The 17,052-nt window shown below is 53.9% G+C and overlaps 1 protein-coding gene across 12 annotated transcripts in view; it reads right to left on the bottom strand.

The window, feature by feature from the left end:
* TRPV1 (transient receptor potential cation channel subfamily V member 1) overlaps positions 1-17,046 on the bottom strand; it is a 33,294-nt gene extending 16,248 nt beyond the window's left edge. For 4 of the 12 annotated variants that reach the window (XR_008619170.1, XM_055090133.1, XM_055090134.1 and 1 more), the window contains exons 1-9: positions 16,807-17,046; positions 8,781-9,099; positions 7,867-8,021; positions 7,640-7,792; positions 7,132-7,272; positions 6,683-6,981; positions 5,643-5,822; positions 2,919-3,077; positions 1,323-1,418 (exon numbers count right to left, since the gene is read on the bottom strand). Coding sequence is in view for 11 of the 12 variants with exons in the window: in XM_055090133.1 (XP_054946108.1) it covers positions 1,323-1,418; positions 2,919-3,077; positions 5,643-5,822; positions 6,683-6,981; positions 7,132-7,272; positions 7,640-7,792; positions 7,867-8,021; positions 8,781-9,099; positions 16,807-16,903 (1,599 nt within the window). In the remaining variant the exon portion in view is untranslated. Of the gene's footprint in view, positions 1-1,322; positions 1,419-2,918; positions 3,078-5,642; positions 5,823-6,682; positions 6,982-7,131; positions 7,273-7,639; positions 7,793-7,866; positions 8,022-8,780; positions 9,100-16,806 lie in introns of those variants that run through there. The other 8 variants (XM_055090135.1, XM_055090136.1, XM_055090137.1 and 5 more) reach the window with 7 other exon arrangements.
* Between the last annotated feature and the right edge of the window lie 6 nt (positions 17,047-17,052).

Raw genomic sequence — 17,052 nt, 5'->3', positions numbered from 1 at the left:
GAGCACAGGCTCCGGACGCGCAGGCTCAGCAGCCATGGCTCACGGGCCCAGCCGCTCCACGGCACGTGGGATCCTCCCAGACCGGGGCGCGAACCCGGTTCCCCTGCATCGGCAGGCGGACGCGCAACCACCGCGCCATCAGGGAAGCCCTTTCCTTCTTTTTAATTTGTAGTTTTTCTTCCTAATTTTCTTAAAGAAGTTTGAATTGCAGTAAAAATTCTTTAACCATCCTCCACCAAACTAACTCTCCAGGATAAACCAGTGCTCTCCACTCCCCGAAAACATTCTGACTGATGCCCACAGTGCATGCTCCTCTCCAGGACACCCACACCCTCCTTGCCCTCCCACTGGTTAATCCTGTTTGCCAGTAATGCTTTTTGCCCACTGCACTTGCTACTGCAGCTTTGTACTTTACTATAATATAAACTAGGAGGGTGAAAATAAGCAGAAACAGTTGTTTCTGTGAAGACAGAGTCCAGTGATTTGGAAAGACTCCTTAAAGGTGAGTTACTGGAAAAAATAAATAAATAAATAAATAAAGAGGTGTAGCTTAGATCAAAACCATTAAGGGAAAAAAATCACAGTAATCTCAAATTCTGCATTCAGGTCCCTTCGTACGTGCAGCAGTGGTTCCACATATATTAGAAGAATGGCCAAGGAATATGCATGTTTGAGTTTTTAGTTAAAATAAAATGGTTCCAGTATACATATAGATTTCTTTCATTATTCTGAGCTTTAATGGGCTATTTCAATTAATTAAACAACTACTAGGGGGCTTCCCTGGTGGCGCAGTGGTTGCGCGTCCGCCTGCCGATGCAGGGGAACCGGGTTCGCGCCCCGGTCTGGGAGGATCCCACATGCCGCGGAGCGGCTGGGCCCGTGAGCCACGGCCGCTGAGCCTGCGCGTCCGGAGCCTGTGCTCCGCAACGGGAGAGGCCACAACAGAGGGAGGCCCGCGTACCAAAAAAAAAAAAAAAAAAAAAAAAAAAAAAAAAAAAAAAAAAACAACTACTAGTCATGATCCTGTCTCTTAAGAGGCTTCCACTCTATCTCTGTAATTAAATATTACATTCAGTGGAGAGCCCTGACTGCCTGTCTTCAAGCATGACTGCCCTGGGTCTGCAGGGACCCACTGGACAAACCTGCACCCTCCCACAGCCATGAATGCCTGAGGGTTCTCATCTTCACCTGTGCGTCTCTAAGCTCCTCTATCAGGGCCATTATGTGGCTGATGAATTAAAAAGTGGGTGAGCGCTGAGTGAGTCTCTTGACTTTTTGTTTTGGTGATAGTGGAAACTCACGGAGTTGGAAGGAATGCTTACCCCTCGGAAAAAAAAGTAGACTCCCCCTGCTACAGAAAGAATCTCTCCAGTGACTCGGAAATAGCCCCCAACGGTGTGTTTCAGCTTAAAGGGAGGCTGCAAAGGGCAGAGAAGTTAGTGATTCCATTCACTCATTCATTCATTCAACAAACATTGACCTGGTACAGAGCCCTGCGATTAAGACCCAGCTCCTTCTGGAGAGGCTCAGCCTCCCTCAGGAGAGAGAGACACAAATAAAGACAATGCATAATTATGGGGACACCTGCAAGGAGGCCCCTCTGTGGGACCTGATTTCCAAAGTGGCAGCTTCCAGCTGCTAAGAGGAGTGTCCTTACTGTACTGTGCTGTCTCCTGGATGGTGTCCTAACCTGGAGCTCTGCTTGGCTGGGAGGACGGGGGTGGCATTAGGTGGAGGCACCCTTACAGATCCAGTGTCACGTTCCCACAGCCTATGGCGAACCCCTGGTCTCCCAGAACTGTCAAGGTTCCCCACGGATGGTGGAGGGAGAGACGTCACACACACAAACACACACACGCACGCACGCGCACGCACGCACGCACACGCACGCGCGCGCGCACGCACGCACACGCACGCACACACACGCACGCGCGCGTGCGTGCGCCGTCCTTGTGGCTCTGCCACAGTTTTCAGATCCAGTGTCACGTTCCCACAGCCTATGGCGAACCCCTGGTCTCCCAGAACTGTCAAGGTTCCCCACGGATGGTGGAGGGAGAGACGTCACACACACAAACACACACACGCACGCACGCGCACGCACGCACACACACGCACGCGCGCGTGCGTGCGTCGTCCTTGTGTTTCAGCCACAGTTTTCCAGAGTGGGTTTCCTTCCAGCCTATCATCCATGTTTCATAAGCACTAGTTCACTAGCTTGTCTCATTAGCACATATTTCTTTTCTCTTAAAATAAAGTCATTAGATGGCCTTAATAGTTGTATAGAAATCGGGTTTCACCTAACTAGGAAGTTGAGTTTTTCAACCAAATTCACAAGCAAGGCAACCTAGAGATAAAGGCAGCAAGTTAAGTGCTTGGATACTGAATGGAAATGACTCAATTCAGAAACTTGAGGGAGTCTATGGCTCCTGGTAGCGGAAAAAGTCTGGTCTTAAGTTAATCTGATGCATAACCCAGGGCCTGGCTTAGAAGAAGCCCTCAAAGTATATGTCCAGGGAATGAATAATGTGCAAGTGAGTGAACAAAAGCAGGCAGGTCAGAGGGCTGGCCATGTGCTCAGGGCTGACGCCACCTGGGACCCCCAAGACACCCAGCCGAGCGGAGAGCTGCTTCTGGAGCCCCAGTTCCCGCATCCTTTCTAACCTAGTACTCCCCCTCTGCAGTCAGGGGCCTCAGCGACCACGGCTCGGCCTCCCAGAACCCGGAAGCTAAAGGAGGGGCTGAGAACAGGAGTGGGGTGCGAGACGACCAGGAGAGGGAGAACTGAGCACTGGGACGTAAGATCTCTGGGTGACTCTTCCATGTCTCCAGGGTCTGGCCTGGGCCCTTGGTCTTGGGGTCTTATAGGAACGCCCGCCCCCTCCCCTCGTCCCCCGCAGAGGCCCGAGCCTCAGGCGCACCCGGCCTTGCACAGGCCTGTAGTAGGCGGCCGTGGTGAAGACGATCATATACAGGCAGTAGATGAAGAAGTTGAAGTAGAAGATGCGCTTGACGAATCTGTCCCACTTGTCCTGCAGAAGGCGGTTGAGCGGCTCCACTAAGAGCATGTCATGGCGATTCTAAGGGGAGCAAAGAGGAGTGAGGCTCACCCGCCCGCCCTGGACCTGTCTCACAGGACCACATCACACCCACGTCTCTGCAGGACCACGCCCTCAGCCCGGGAGGCAGCGGAGGATCACAGCCGGCTCCCCACGTGGCCCACCCTGTGGGCCTCAGTGTCTCTGTTGTGCAGAGAACAAGGGGTGAAATTGGACACATGACCCTAAGAGCCCCTGACACTCAAGAGCGTGCCAGTGTCGCCCGGCATTCTACGCCCACTGTCTGTAATAACGCTCTCCCTAGAGCCTACATCCTTGCTGTTCCCACAGTATCGGGAAGAGGCTGGCACAGGCAGAGCTTAGCATGAGGCTGCTCAGGGAGGGGCCTCTGAATTCCTTAATTCTCCCATTTCCGGCCCTGAGTCAGACAGGCTATCCAGGTGGGAGTGGCAATTACCTATGCATGAGACTGAAGGGAACGAGGAAGTCTTTCCTGCCGTGAGTGGGCCCAGTGCCTGGGATACCACCATTACAAGTATTGCTTTGGGGCAAAAGTCTCACATCAACGAGTTCTCTGTAAAGTTCAAGTATTCCTAGGCTGTGGATGAGCCAAAATCAGGTCATCCTAGCCTTTTTGGGCCATTGAGTGCAACTCTGGCCCAAGCTGGAGCTCCCCAGATAAGGTGCATGTTCAGTGTCTTCTTGAATACCTTTGGGGATGGGAAGCTCTCTGCTGCCCCAAGAAGCTTGTCGGGAAATTCTGCTCTCTGGAGTAAAGTTGGTCATCTCTGCTTCCCACCAGTGGTCCCTGCTCTGCACTCGGGGCCCCAGTACTGCATTCCAGCCCTTGAAAGCCTCCAGAGATGTGCAGATGGCAGCCGTGGCCCCAGAGCCTTCTCCTCTCTAGGCCAAACACCCCAGTCCTTCTTGAGGTTGTTTCCTACCTGGGCCAGCCCTCTGGGAACACTTACATCAGGGATTCTGAGTTAGAGGCCCAGATTCAGCATGGCAGCCCAGGTGGGAGCTGACAGGACAGAACAAAGCAAGCCAGGCCTCTCCCTCCTCTGGATTCTGCCCCTGTAAATGCAGCCTCTGCCCTGTGAGACATCATGGCAGCCCGTCATCACCAACAGCACAGACTACAGCCCCCAAAGTCAGCCTCAGGGCCTGGAGCATCTGTCACCTTAGAAAGATGCAACACCAGTGGTCGCAGGATAAACTTTTCATTAAGTGGCATTGGGACCCTCATTTGTAAACAAAATAAGTAAGACGCCTACCTCACACCTACGCAAAAATCAATTCTTGATAAATTTAAAAGCCAAACATAAAATACCTACAAAGGAGCTAAATATAAGTATTGGAAGATGTGTGTGCAATCTTGAAGTGGAAAAGGCTTTCCAAAGCAAGACACAAGTTACAAAAGCTATGAAAGAAAAAGTCTAACCAATTCGACTCTCAAAACGAAAACTTTTTATAAGCAAATGATGCAAATGAAGTTTGCAAGAGACTAGGAGACTAGGAGAAAATAAAATATCTGAAACATGTGCAGCAGAGAAAGGATCAATTCATTTCATAACGAGAGCATCTACACACTAAAAGAGTAAGGCAAACAGTCCAGTAGAAGAGATGGCAAAGGACAATGAACAGGAAATCTACCAAAGAAATATGAATGGTTGAAAACACATGAAAAAATTCTCAACCTCACAGTAAGCAAGAAAACAAGAATTAAGACATCAATGAGATAGCATTTTGGGCTCCATGGGCTTAAACGAGGTTAAAAAAAAAAAGATTGGTAATACCCAGGTTGGCAAGGACACAGGTAGATGTGTACCCATGGGTGGTGGGCAAGTGCATTCATGCAATCTTTCTGGAGGCCATACTTTCTGACTTAGCAATTCCAGTTCCAGGTGTCCTTCATAGAAAAATTCTCAAACCCATGCCAAGTGGCCGGTAGCATTGTAGTAGGAAAAAAAAAACAACAAAATAACTCAAATGTCATTCTGTGGATATTTACTCCCCATTCCTACTATGGAATACTTGCAGTAATTTTTTTTTAATAAAGCAGACTCATATGTGCTGATATAAAACTATCTACAGGGACTTCCCTGGCGGTCCAGTGGTTAGGACTCCGCGCTTCCACTGAAGGGGGCCTGGGTCCGATCCCTGGTCGGGGAAGATCTCGCAAGCCGAGCAGCGCAGCCAAAATAAAAAATTTAAAAATTTAAAAAATAAAACATGCCACTAAGTGAAAAACATGGTTGTTCTGTACTATATATAGTATAATCCCATTTATATAAACAAAATGAAGCTACATGTTTTTATATGGTAGGAAAGGATTCTTTTCTTGTCTATGTATTTTTGAAATATTTAAGTTTTATGGGAATATTATCATATATTGACTGTATGATGCAGGAAGACATTCGGTGGGAATGAATGGGGAGATGAGACCGCAGGGTGTAGGCCCCGGGTAGCAGGTTTCCATGGATGGGGGGACAGGCAGAGCCAGGTTAGGGAGTGGGAGTAGGGGCTGGGGTACAGTGAGACCCAAAGCCCTTCCTGGCTGGGTCCCAGCCTCAGCCCACTCACAGGTGTGTCACTGCTGCTGTAGGCAATCACCTCCAGCACTGAGTTCTTCTCACAGGTGTCGATGCAGGACAGGTCGTACAGTGAGGAGTGCACGGGCCCGTAGGCCCACTCGGTGAACTTCCTGGACAGGTGCCTGCACTCGGGCTCCTGGATCTCCCTCTGGAGAATATAGGCCAGGACCTGCCGCAGGGATACAAGAGCCTGTTAGAGGCCAGCCTGGGGCCCTGCACAGGCTGCATCCTTACCAGCTCTGCTCCAAGAATAGTTCTGCTTCCCAGCCCACTGGAGACCCCACCCAAGCCCCAGGAGAGCCCCACCCCCATCTAGCAGCCTCCTGACCACCATCATGATCAACTTCCCGCTGCCTCAGACCCCAGCTGCAGCCACATCGGACCCATCGCCTGATCACACCTGGCCCCCCATTTCTCCCATCTCACAGTGAAGGACTGCAGTGGCCCACTCTAGAAAACCTCAAGCCAGAAGGAAATCCAAGAAATAACACCAAGGTTATAAAGGTTATAAAACCAATGTTCTCATCCTAAGAGACTCAGTATGAACAGAGTCAAGCTCCCAGAATCCTCTGGTACTGAGACGCCCCTTCCCCTCCAGTTCCCAGTTGCCCAGCCCCACCTTCAGCCTTCCATGGCCTGACATCATCCACAGGCTTGGGCCTGCCCCACCCCATTAGGACCCCATATCACCCAAAAGTCCTATCTTCCATGAAAAAAACACCTACAGCTTCTCTTTCCATTTCACCCTCAGCTCAACTCACCCCCATCCCCGGATCCCAGCGCCCCACCCCCATTCTCTGTCTTGTCGGTGATGCTCAGAGTTGGAAATCAGAAACGGCCACGTGTGAGCTGATGAATTCTTCTCGGCATCTCACAATTCCCCTGGCTGACTCTAATGCCCCCTGCCCTCCCTCTACAGGCTGGTGGGGCAGCACCAGGGCTCTGAGCAGTGGCGATGCCAGAAGCTTAGGAAGGCAGGCAGGCCCCTCCCACAGCGCCCCCTGCTCAGGCGCGATGCCCCCTCCCTACCCCGATCTTCCCACTCCTGGCGGCCAGAGCCAACGGCGTCAGCCCCTTCTTGTTGGTGAGCTCCTCCAGCTTCAGCGCAGGGTGGAGTCTGGCCCCCAGGATCAGAATCTCGTTGTACATGCTCGTCACAAACTTGGTGTTGTCGGCCGTGTTGTCAGCCACCTCCACCAGCGCGTGCAGCACAGTGTTGCCCACCGAGTCCCTGGCGCTGATGTCGGCCGACTGCCAGGAGTTCTGCAGCAGGAACTTCACGGTGCCCAGCTGGTTGGTGCACGCAGCCAGGGAGAGGGGCAGCTCACCTGCAGCCAACACAGGCAAGCGGTGGGCTTCCCCAGGAAGAGACTGGCCCTTGCACCACCCGGCCTCCAACTCCCCCTCCCGCGTCTCCACCTCAAACCTCCCCTTAGCAATCCTCAAAAAGCCAAGTGTCTACCGCGTGGTCTCCCCACCAAAATAGAAGCCAGGCCGCCCTTTGGTTTTCTTAAAGAAGTCCCCATTGGCCGCGGCATGGACGTCGGCGCCGTTCTCCACCAGGAGGGTCACCAGCGCCATGTTCCGTCGCTCGATGGCAATGTGCAGTGCCGTCTGGCCTGTGGAGGACGCGTGCTGTTGGCTTTGTGCTTGTAGTCCTGCGGGGGCTGCCCGGACAGGTGCCGGGGGTGGGCCTGGGCAGAGCATGCAGAATGACCCCCCACCAAAGGAGGCCCTGAGCGGGAGTAGAGACCCCCAGAACCGGGAACACCAGACTGGGGGCTGAAGGAATCAAAATGGCCCAAGTGTAAGGAGCACCAAGCCATTGGGGGGGGCGGTGTGTGCAGGGACCCCCAGGACCAGGAGATCCCGACTCAGTGGCTGGACAGGGAGTAAGGAGCTGAGAGCCTTTCCCGGGCGTGACGGTGCCCTCCTGGCTCCAGGCAAACTTGCGGGCAGAGCCGTGCCGGCCCGGGCCTCCCTCACCCTTGTAGTAGCTGTCCGTGTAGCTGGCGTTGACCAGCTCCTTCAGGCTGTCCGTCTGCCGGGCGACCTCCAGGAGCAGGGGGATGGTGTCGTTCTGCCCGCTGTGCAGGTTGAGCATGGCTTTCAGCAGGCAGGTCTTCCCTGTGTCCGGGTCTGCAAGGCAAAGTGGGGGTCAGAGCAGGTACCACGGTGGGGCCGCTCCCGGGGCCCGGTGGCTTCCGGGCCACCTTTGAATTCGCTGTCCGTGAGATGCTTCTTGCTCTTCTGCAGAAAGAGCAGCAGGCTCTCCAGTTCCTCGCAGTTATTCTGAGCAACTGCTTCAAAGATCTTCCTGCGATCATAGAGCTTGAGGTTCTCGGCAGCAGAGTCCTGGGATGGCTGCCTATGGACCAGAAAACACCTTCGTCTCATACTCTGGTCTCAGCCCTGAGGCCTTCAGAGCCTGTCAGGGAGCACAACTAAACCCCGAGGCAAACCAAAAGGGGAAAAAAACGTGATACAAAACCCACCGCTCAGTCCAGGCTGTGACAGGGAACAGTGGGGCGCGCGTACCCCTGTTCTGTCCCCACCCTGTGTGTAGGCATCATCTAGAAAGCCTTTGCAGCCTCCACTTCCTCCCATACCCAGGCCACTCGCTTCTCTGCCTGCTCAGAGGCTGGGGGAGCCTGGAGGGGATGGAGGGCAGGGGTTTGGCTGGCCTCTGCTAAGTGACAAAGCATCCTCACAGGGCCACAGAAGTCATCCAGGCCTGTGCAGTCCCTGTCCTGCTTCGGAGGAGGTGGGAGGCCTGGTGGACTCTCACTGGAACTGTTTTGTACTCTGTCTAAAAGCATCCTGCGCTTGAGCCTTCCAACTTAAAGTCCTCATGATCAGGGCTGGAGAGCATGCTAAGCCTGGATCCAGAGATCAGCCGGCAGCTAGGATCAGCATATACGCCAGCATGTGTGGCCACATGTCCCGAAGGTCCTATGAGTACACACGCTGGACCAGGCGACCTCTGGAGGCCCCCCAGCTCCCTAGCTCTATGACCTTCAGCCCATAAACTCGAGTATCACATGGTGTCTCCATGGCTGGGGCCTCAGCCAGCTGGGCCAGTTAGGCTCCTGGTGGAGAGGGAGGCTGAGCTCCAGATGCAGCTTACCTGGCACAGGTGGGACCATCCCCAGGCCTCTGGACGCTGACAACAGGGCTGACTGTGATGGCTGGGCAGGATGCCAGCTGACCTTCCTCATAAGAGCAGTCCATGAGGGATGTGTCCTCCGAATCACCCTTTCCAAAGAGCCGGCTGCGGCTCTTGGCCTCGGGGAAGCTGTGGGGCTTGGCTGGAGCTGGCCTGCAGCTAGGGTCTCCATCTAGGGGCTCTGGGCAGGAGTCCTCTTGAGGCAGGTCCTGAGGTTCCCGTAAGTCTGAGCTTCCCCATTTCTTCATCCTGCCAGATCCTCTGTGGCCCAAGAGGCGGCCTGCGGGCAGCCACCAAGATCGGGTTTGTTCCCAGCTGGAGGGCTGCATGACCCTAGCCCCCACTGCCCTTGTTGCAACGGTCCCTGTGAAGCAGGACAGCCCAGAAGTCCAACAGCTGCTGCCCCCAGCCTTCCAGAAAGGAAGCTTTCAGGGGTGTTGTACCTCCCGCCCCAGAGGCCTCAGGGGGAGCAGGCCTAGCAGCCCCGTGGCCAACAGCCTCCAGGGATGAATGAGCCCCCAGCTTGGAACCGTCAGGATGGATGGATCACTCCTCTTCTCTGGGCCTCAGTTGCCTTGTCTGCAGAGTAGGGATGGTAACCACTGCTCTGCCTCCCTCCAAGATCAGAATAAGGGAAACAGGGGGAGAGGCTATCTCTGGCTGTGCATTCAGGGAGGAACTCAGTGATGAGGATGGCTGAGGCCCAAAGAGCCGAGCAGTCTGCGTCCCCAGGAGCGAGACGGCTGGCAGACACCGGCGCTCACACTCGGCGCCGCATGGGCCCTTGGGTGCTGTGTGTCGCCCCCCATCAGCCACGCACTCTCCTGCCTTTGCTCTTCGACCTGGCTGCTACAACTGTTGAGTTTGCAGGGGATTTTTTGCACTTTTGGTCATCTTTGTACATTTGTATATTTCAAGCATCCTGGCCCTGAACTTTTAGACTTTAAGTGATTCAGGGCCGGTGGGCCTTCTAGGCCTGAACACCTGGAGCTACGCTGGCAGCTAGTGCCAGCGTGTATGGCTGTCAACTTGTGTGGATACTGTTTTCCACTCCTTCTTAACCTCTTTTCCTGCTCTGCTCCTCCCGACTGGGCATCGTCTCTCCCTTGTACCCAGCGCTGTCCCACATCTCAGGGACCTTGGCCTCCACAGTGCCTCCACGTGGGGTGCTTTCTCCTCCTTCTCCTCTTGTCCAAACCGCACCACCACTCAGACGCCACCTCCCCACTGATGCCACTTCCTCCACGTCCCCTAATCCCTGCACGGATCCGGCTTCTCAAGCCTTCATATTCAAGTGAAAGTTCAGGCAGTGAAAACTCAGAGCATGTGGCTGGGCTGTGACAGTAACTCGGCTATGATCTGATGCCCAGATCCACGCGGAAAAAGAGGCAGCCTTACCATTTTGCATCCTCTGAATAGGACAGACGATGACTACAGGCTCGTTTCCCCTCCTGCCTGTTGTACTGCATTCAGGAGGGCCTGAGTCTTTCTCTGATTCATCCATTAGGTGGAAACCCTGCTGCAGGAAGTATGCCCGGCCACAGAAAGCCCCACTTCCAACCAACACCCATGTGTTCATCCCATCATTCAACACCCATCCCCTGACACTACTGGGTGCCCAGCCATATGCTGGGGGCACAGAGAGGACTGAGACCCCATCGGAGACAGAAATCAGGTGCTGGCTGGGGCAGGGGAACCACAGCAGGGCCCGGGGTGCTGAAGAAGTCTTCGTGGAGGAGGTGACAGATGAGCTGGGCCTGGAAGTGGAACAAGGCTGGGCTGGGACTAGGGAAGAGGATGGAGATCCCCAGAGTAGCTGATGAAGAGGAAGTCAGTCGGGTCAGAACCAGATGGCTGTCAGCCCTGAACGCCAAGGAACAAGATGTGGACATTATTGCTCAGATGGCAGGAAGCCATGAGAAGCTTCCCATCAAGCCCTGTTCATAGGATGGGGATCGTATTCGCGATTAAAAGGCACGGGAGGCTAATGAGAATGAGAAGAATTGATGTGTTTGAGCCCATGCTGTGCAAAGGAAAACACCGTTCTAACACTTTACAGGCACTCACTCCCTTTATTCTCACATCTCTAAGAGGGAAATATTTTACAAATGAGGAAACTGAGGCACAGAGCAATTATGTTACTTACCCGAGGTCAGACAGTTAGTAGAAGGTGGAACCTGGATTTGACCCCAGGCAGCCTGGCCCCCGAGCCTCTCTAGCACTCTGCCACCCCTCCTGAAGGCTCAGGGCTCTTTCTCAGTCATGAAAATCAGACCCAGACCTCACACCAAGAGCTGGGGGCCAATCAGACCAGGCCCTCCCAGCCCTGGGGCCAGGCAGGTGGGGACAATGCCCTTTCATTCAGAAGCCCCAAACCTGTAGCACCTTCCTGCTCAAAACAAGCATCCCAGGAAGCTCAAAACCCCAAAACAAACACTAATCAGGTTCAGGCCATATGCCAGGCCTGGCTCTCCCAGGAATGTCTCCCTTTGGATAAGGCTGGTTGCAAAACCAAAAATAAACCTGGTTCCCAACTAGCAGCTCTTAACAGCCCGACAAGAGAGCACCTATTAGCAGGAGCCTCAGCAAACCTTTCAGTGCCGTTCTTTCTTGAAGCTTTGCCTCAGTCTCTGACTGGTCCAAATCTAACCAAACTCAGTAAGCATGAAGCAGCCCACACAGTGCTATCAGTCAGTCAGTCGACAAACCCTGAATCTGCCCCACAGGCCCTGCACCTGATTCCCTACTGGAAACCAAGCTTCTCCCAGGACAGAGGGAGGGACAGGGACTAAGAGGCCATTTGCTCTAGGCTGGGAGGGTGAACAGGGACAAGACAGTCTGCACTGCCAGGCCCGAGGTGTGCCCAGCACGTGCACCCCATGGCAATGCACCTGTCAGAGCCAAACATTCTACAGAAATGGGGGAATTTCCAACCGCGATTTGGGGTGTCTGATGGAGATGGTGCTTCTGTTTTACATAAGATCCACAAATTCACCAATCTGGACTAAAGGATGGTCTTGAGAAAAGACTCTGCCCAGCAAAGGCCTGGTTTGGCCTCTGGGTCTTTCTCAACTCTAGAGCCAGGAAGGACACTGCCCACCACCTGGGAGAGGCCTCCCTTCCCCTCTCCCCAATCCAGGTGAGACATCCTGGGGTGTCTCCTCCACCCATCTCTGCCCAAAGCATCCATCTGCGTCTGGCTTCCATTCAGGCTTTTGGGAGCTGGTCCAGCACCCGGCCTTGATCATTCTCATCTCCTACTGAGCATCTCCTAAAGAGGGCTGGAGAGCTGGGTTTGCAACCCATGGATGAAGAGCCAGAGGAACACTACCAAAAACAGAGAGTGGAGGCTAGACAAGGACCCAGGGCTCCTGCCTGCCGGCCCAGCGCTCCTTCACTCCAGAGAAGACTACACACCGAATCCTCCAGCCACAAACCGCTGGCCTCTGCAGCAGCCAAAGCCTCTTCACCCCAGGATGCCTCTGGTGCAGATAATACACAGTGACAATAGCAACCTCCACTATCACTTACCAAGCGCTCACGATTAGCTAGGCTAAGTGCCCTACGACTCCGGCACCACTTAAGACTCACCATGGGCTTTGAGGAAGCCACTGTTATTATCCCCAGGTTTCGGATGGGGTAAGTGAGGCGCTGAGAGGCTAGTTGAACAGCCCGTAGTCACACAGCTGGGAAGAGGCATACCCCAGCTTTTGACAGCTCACTATGCTGTCTAACGCTTTTAGATGTTTCTAAAAGCGAGCATCCAACTACAAAAGGGACTCACCAGCTAGACGCAGGCACACCCCAGACCCAGCAGGCGCGGCGAGCTCGAAGGCCGTTGCACTGGAAGGGAGAGTTGAGCTGCTGTGGGGAGAAGAGGTGCCTCCCCTGCCTCCCTCCGTGAGGGTCCACGGCCCCTCCCCGGGCTGCGGCTGCTCCGCGCTGACAGGGCTGGGCTGTGGGCGCGCTCTGGCACTCAAGAAAAACGTTTCCAGCAACGGTAGCAGCTGCTGTTGCTGAGGCTCCAATTCCCAGAGGAACCCGAAGTCTTTCCCATCATTTTTGCCCTTTTGTTCAGAAACCACTTAGCTGCTGCCCTTCCTCCAACCATGCCGGGGCCACGATGCAATTAGCCACATGCAGCCCAGAACCAGCCAGAGCTGGTGACCTCAGCTCTCAAGGAAGAAGGGCGCTGCTCAGGCCTCCCAAACCCACCACTCTTGCAGACAGGGTGGTCTGGGGAAACAGCTCAACGAATGCACTTTCACAACCAGAGATGTAAATGGAGCACTGCTCCATTTTCAAAATGCAGAAGGAATGGGAAGGGTCGTGTCACCCATCATGCAATCCTGGCCTGGCAATCAGGGACCTCCTGGTTTTGAGTGCTGCCTTTGCACCAACCCTGTGTGACCTAGAACAAGTCCCTGGCTCTCTTGGGCCCCTCATTCCCTGTGTGCCCAGATATGGGGCAGGGATGAAGGTGGGGGCACTTCTGCAGCTGCCATTTCCGGCCTTTCTCAATTGGGGTTCCTCACGGAACCACAGAACACAGAAAATGATGAGGGTTTATTTTTCTAAAGCCTCCTAGCATGATCCTAAAGGAACAAGAGAAAAGTTAATTCATCACTTCCAATAGGGTTTCATTCCCTCCCGGAAACTGGCTGAGAAAAGTCTCAAAGTCTTTCCAGGTGTGCATACAGGCTGCCGCCCAAAATGCCTGAGAAGCTGACCTAGCAGCTGCCCCTGGGAACTCGATAGGACTCCAATAAGCTGCGGGTCAGACACAGCCTGAAAAGAGCAGCCACATGCCAGAAAGGCCCATCGTAGCCCTGCCTGGAGTAGCTTACGAGCTCCGACCCCTGAGCCAGGCACCGAAGTGCAGACACCGCATGGATCCGGCATGCCTTTCTACAGTTTACAAAAAGCTTTCACCACCCACTCTCCTGGGCCACGCAACAACCCTGCACAGCGGGAGGGTAGACTGTCGTAGCCATTTCACAGATGAGAGATCTGTGACATCTAGCAATTAGATGATGGTCCAAGTCACACTGCTGGTTGGGCCAGGAAGCTGGGCCCATTCCACCACGCCATACCATGTCCCCTGCTTGCACACCTTTTCATATGTACGCCGTTTGATATGTGCCTAAAATTGAAGCTACAATGCTTCAATTAAAATGAAACTTGGGGGACTTCCCTGGCGGTCCGGTCGTTCAGACTCTGAGCTTCCACTGCAGGGGGCTCGGCTTAGATCCCTGGTCGGGGAACTAAGATCCCACATGCTGCACAGCCAAAACAGAAATAAAAAATAAAATAAAATGAAATTTTGGAACGACTAAGAACCTACTGTATAGTGCAGGGAACTCTACTCAATACTCTGTAATGGCCTATATGGGAATAGAATCTAAAAAAGAGGGGATATACGTATATGTATAACTGATTCACTTTGCCGTACTGCAGAAACTAACACGACATTGTAAATCAGCTATACTCCAATAAAAATTAATTTTTGAAAAAATGAATCTTGGAATTCATTCTTTTTTTGGAAATTGTGGTAAAATATGTATAACTTAAAAGTTACCGTTTTAAGCATTTTTAAGTGTACAGTTGAGTAGCATTAAATACTCCTCGGTACGGAGACAGTGCCGTGCAGACAGCGGCACAGGCACAGCCCCTGGCTCACACGCTGCCTGGGCCAGGCCGGGGTCTCGGCCCCGAGCTGCCCCCTGGGCACAGCGGGGGAGACATCTGAGAAAGGCACTGAGAGAACCGGCCAGCCCAGGAGCAATGTCCAGCAAAGTGGTGGGTCACACTTCTCCACCAGAACCGTCCCCTTAGCCTCCAAGGTGATTTTTGCCTCTAGTGAGGACAACACGTGTCACTAAATGTGTCCCCTTTGTAACAGAGCCATTGGGGCTGACAACATCCCAGAGTCTACCTGGTACCGCACATGCTCCGAGGGCTGCAGGGGAAATCCTGGCCCTTCTCCTCCTCCTTCCCCGGCAGCTCCATGTTGGTCTCCTTGGCTGCCTCTCCTGGCCAAGCCTTTCCCCTCCACAAAGGTGCTCCTTGGGACCCTTACCTCCTCCTTCCCCTCTCTGAGACCCTCACCCCTCCAAGAACCCATCTGACATTCCCAAGCCAGCGACTCCTTCACCCGGGCGTCCAGCCCTGCCCTCTCCTCTGGGCTCCATCCCTGCCTCCCAGAATCTCCAGGTAAAGACCTCAAACCCCTTCCCCTCAGCACATCCCAAGATGGACCCCTCTTCCTCCACATTCCCTCCCCTCAATGCCCCTGCCTATAAAGGCACCAACTTTCTTCTGGGCACCAAGTCCGGCAGGCTTTGTCCTCTCTACCCTCTTCTCCTCTGTCCTCGCTGTCTGGGCTGTTTCTGTGGCTCACGTCCATCCCTCTCGGCAGCTGGCAGACAATTCTCACCAGAAGCCCCAGAAGTGCCTCCTTTTCCCAGTCCAGGCTTCCCAGCCTGCCACCTCCCAGTCCCTAGTCCTAGAACACTGTCCTGATCGTGGCCCCCTTACCAATCAAGGCCCCACCCCTCCACCTGGCACCCTGAGCCCACACCCCCGGTCCCCTCTCCCCCTGTGGCCCACCTCCTCCTGTCACCCAGACACGCCCCCTCCCCAGCCACACCTCCACGCTTTTGCCCCGCCCCCCCCGCCCAACATCCATCCCACTCACCCCACCGTTACGGCCCAAGTGGCAGGTGAGACCTATGGATGCTGAGATTCTATCATTCAAATCCCACCTCCTCCAAACGATGCCTTCCTCGGACTACTGGTACATTTGATCACAATGACAACAATAATGGCAGACAGAGTGCCAGGTTCTGGGATAAGCACTTTATAGGCACCATCTCATTGGACCCTCCCAAAGTTTCACGAGGTGAGTACGATTTTGTTCCCACTTTACAGATGAGGAAATGAAGAGCAGACAGGCTATGTAACCTGTCCAAGAACAGTGACAACTGTACTAGTCTCAGCTGGAGCTTCCTAAAATTTGTCTTGAGCTTTAACTTCTCTGATGTTTGTACCCGGCTTTGCAGATTTTAACGGCTCCTGGGCGACACAGGCTCTGGCGCCCTCCGTTTCCCTTCTCCAAGCCTAGCTCCGTGCCTTTCCCAAAGGTGCATACTGGCCCGGCTTTATCTGAACAGCACGTGCCCTGAGTGGTTCCACTGAAGTTCAGAAAACAGCGTTGGGACAGGACCTCAGGGCTGGGCCTCACCACCATCAGTGTGGTTTCTGGGTCGTAATTTGAAACACTGTGTTCTTGGATCTATGTAATGATGTGCCCATTAAAACTCCTTGTAAGCAGATCATGCGTTAATGATGACTTCTGGGAGGGGGCACTCCCTCCAAGCTCTGATGGGTACCAGAGGCAGCACGGGAAAGTGCTGGAGGTCTCACAGCGGGTGGTTGGGCCCCGTGTGGTGTGACCTAGGCTAAAACTGCTAACGTCAGTAATGGCCACAGGTCTCTCTCTGTCTCTGTGTTACCACCATGGAGCGCACTGACCCTGGCGATGGGAGCCTAATAGAGTTTTTTCATCCACCTGGGTTCTTCTCAGATTGGAAGCCAGACTTTCTGGCACAGCTAGAAACCAGCAAACTCCCATGTGCTGAAAAAGGCTGATTACCAAAGTCGGGAACACTCATCCTGCCACCTCGGGAGGAACCTGGCGGGAAGCAGGCCGTGCTAGACCCAGCCCCACGGAGACTGGTGAAGGCACGACCGCAGGTGCCCGTAACGCCCACCCCGCCGCCAAGGACAGTGACAACACGACTAGTCTTGTCTTGAGCTTTCTAAGTCTCGCACTGAGATGTCTAAATCTTGTCCTGATTTATGCGTCCTGCCTCCCAAATTTTAAATGGCTTCAGGGGTCCAAGATTCAGATGGAAAACAGCAAACCTGGAAGAAAACTACTTTCCTTTTCACATTTGGTCTGTGCATTAGTGTCACCGGTACTCACATGAGTCAGCTCCGTGCAGGGGAGGGCTCTCTGAGAGGGGTCTGTGTGCTGCAGGAGCAGATGAGCTGGCCATCTGAGCTGGGGGGGGAGCCGACATCCACTCGGTACCCCGTGGCTGAGCCCTGCTCTGCAGAGCTGGGACCCAGAGAGGGACCAGAACAGAGTGAGAAGTGGTTGGCGGGGTGCAGGCAGAAATTGGAAGCAGGAGTGAGGAGGCCCAGCTGTGTCAGACGCCAGCTGCATGAA

This window comes from Physeter macrocephalus, chromosome 14, assembly GCF_002837175.3.
Source record: "Physeter macrocephalus isolate SW-GA chromosome 14, ASM283717v5, whole genome shotgun sequence".
NCBI lineage: Eukaryota > Metazoa > Chordata > Mammalia > Artiodactyla > Physeteridae > Physeter > Physeter macrocephalus.
This window is presented reverse-complemented; position numbering and strand designations above follow the sequence as displayed.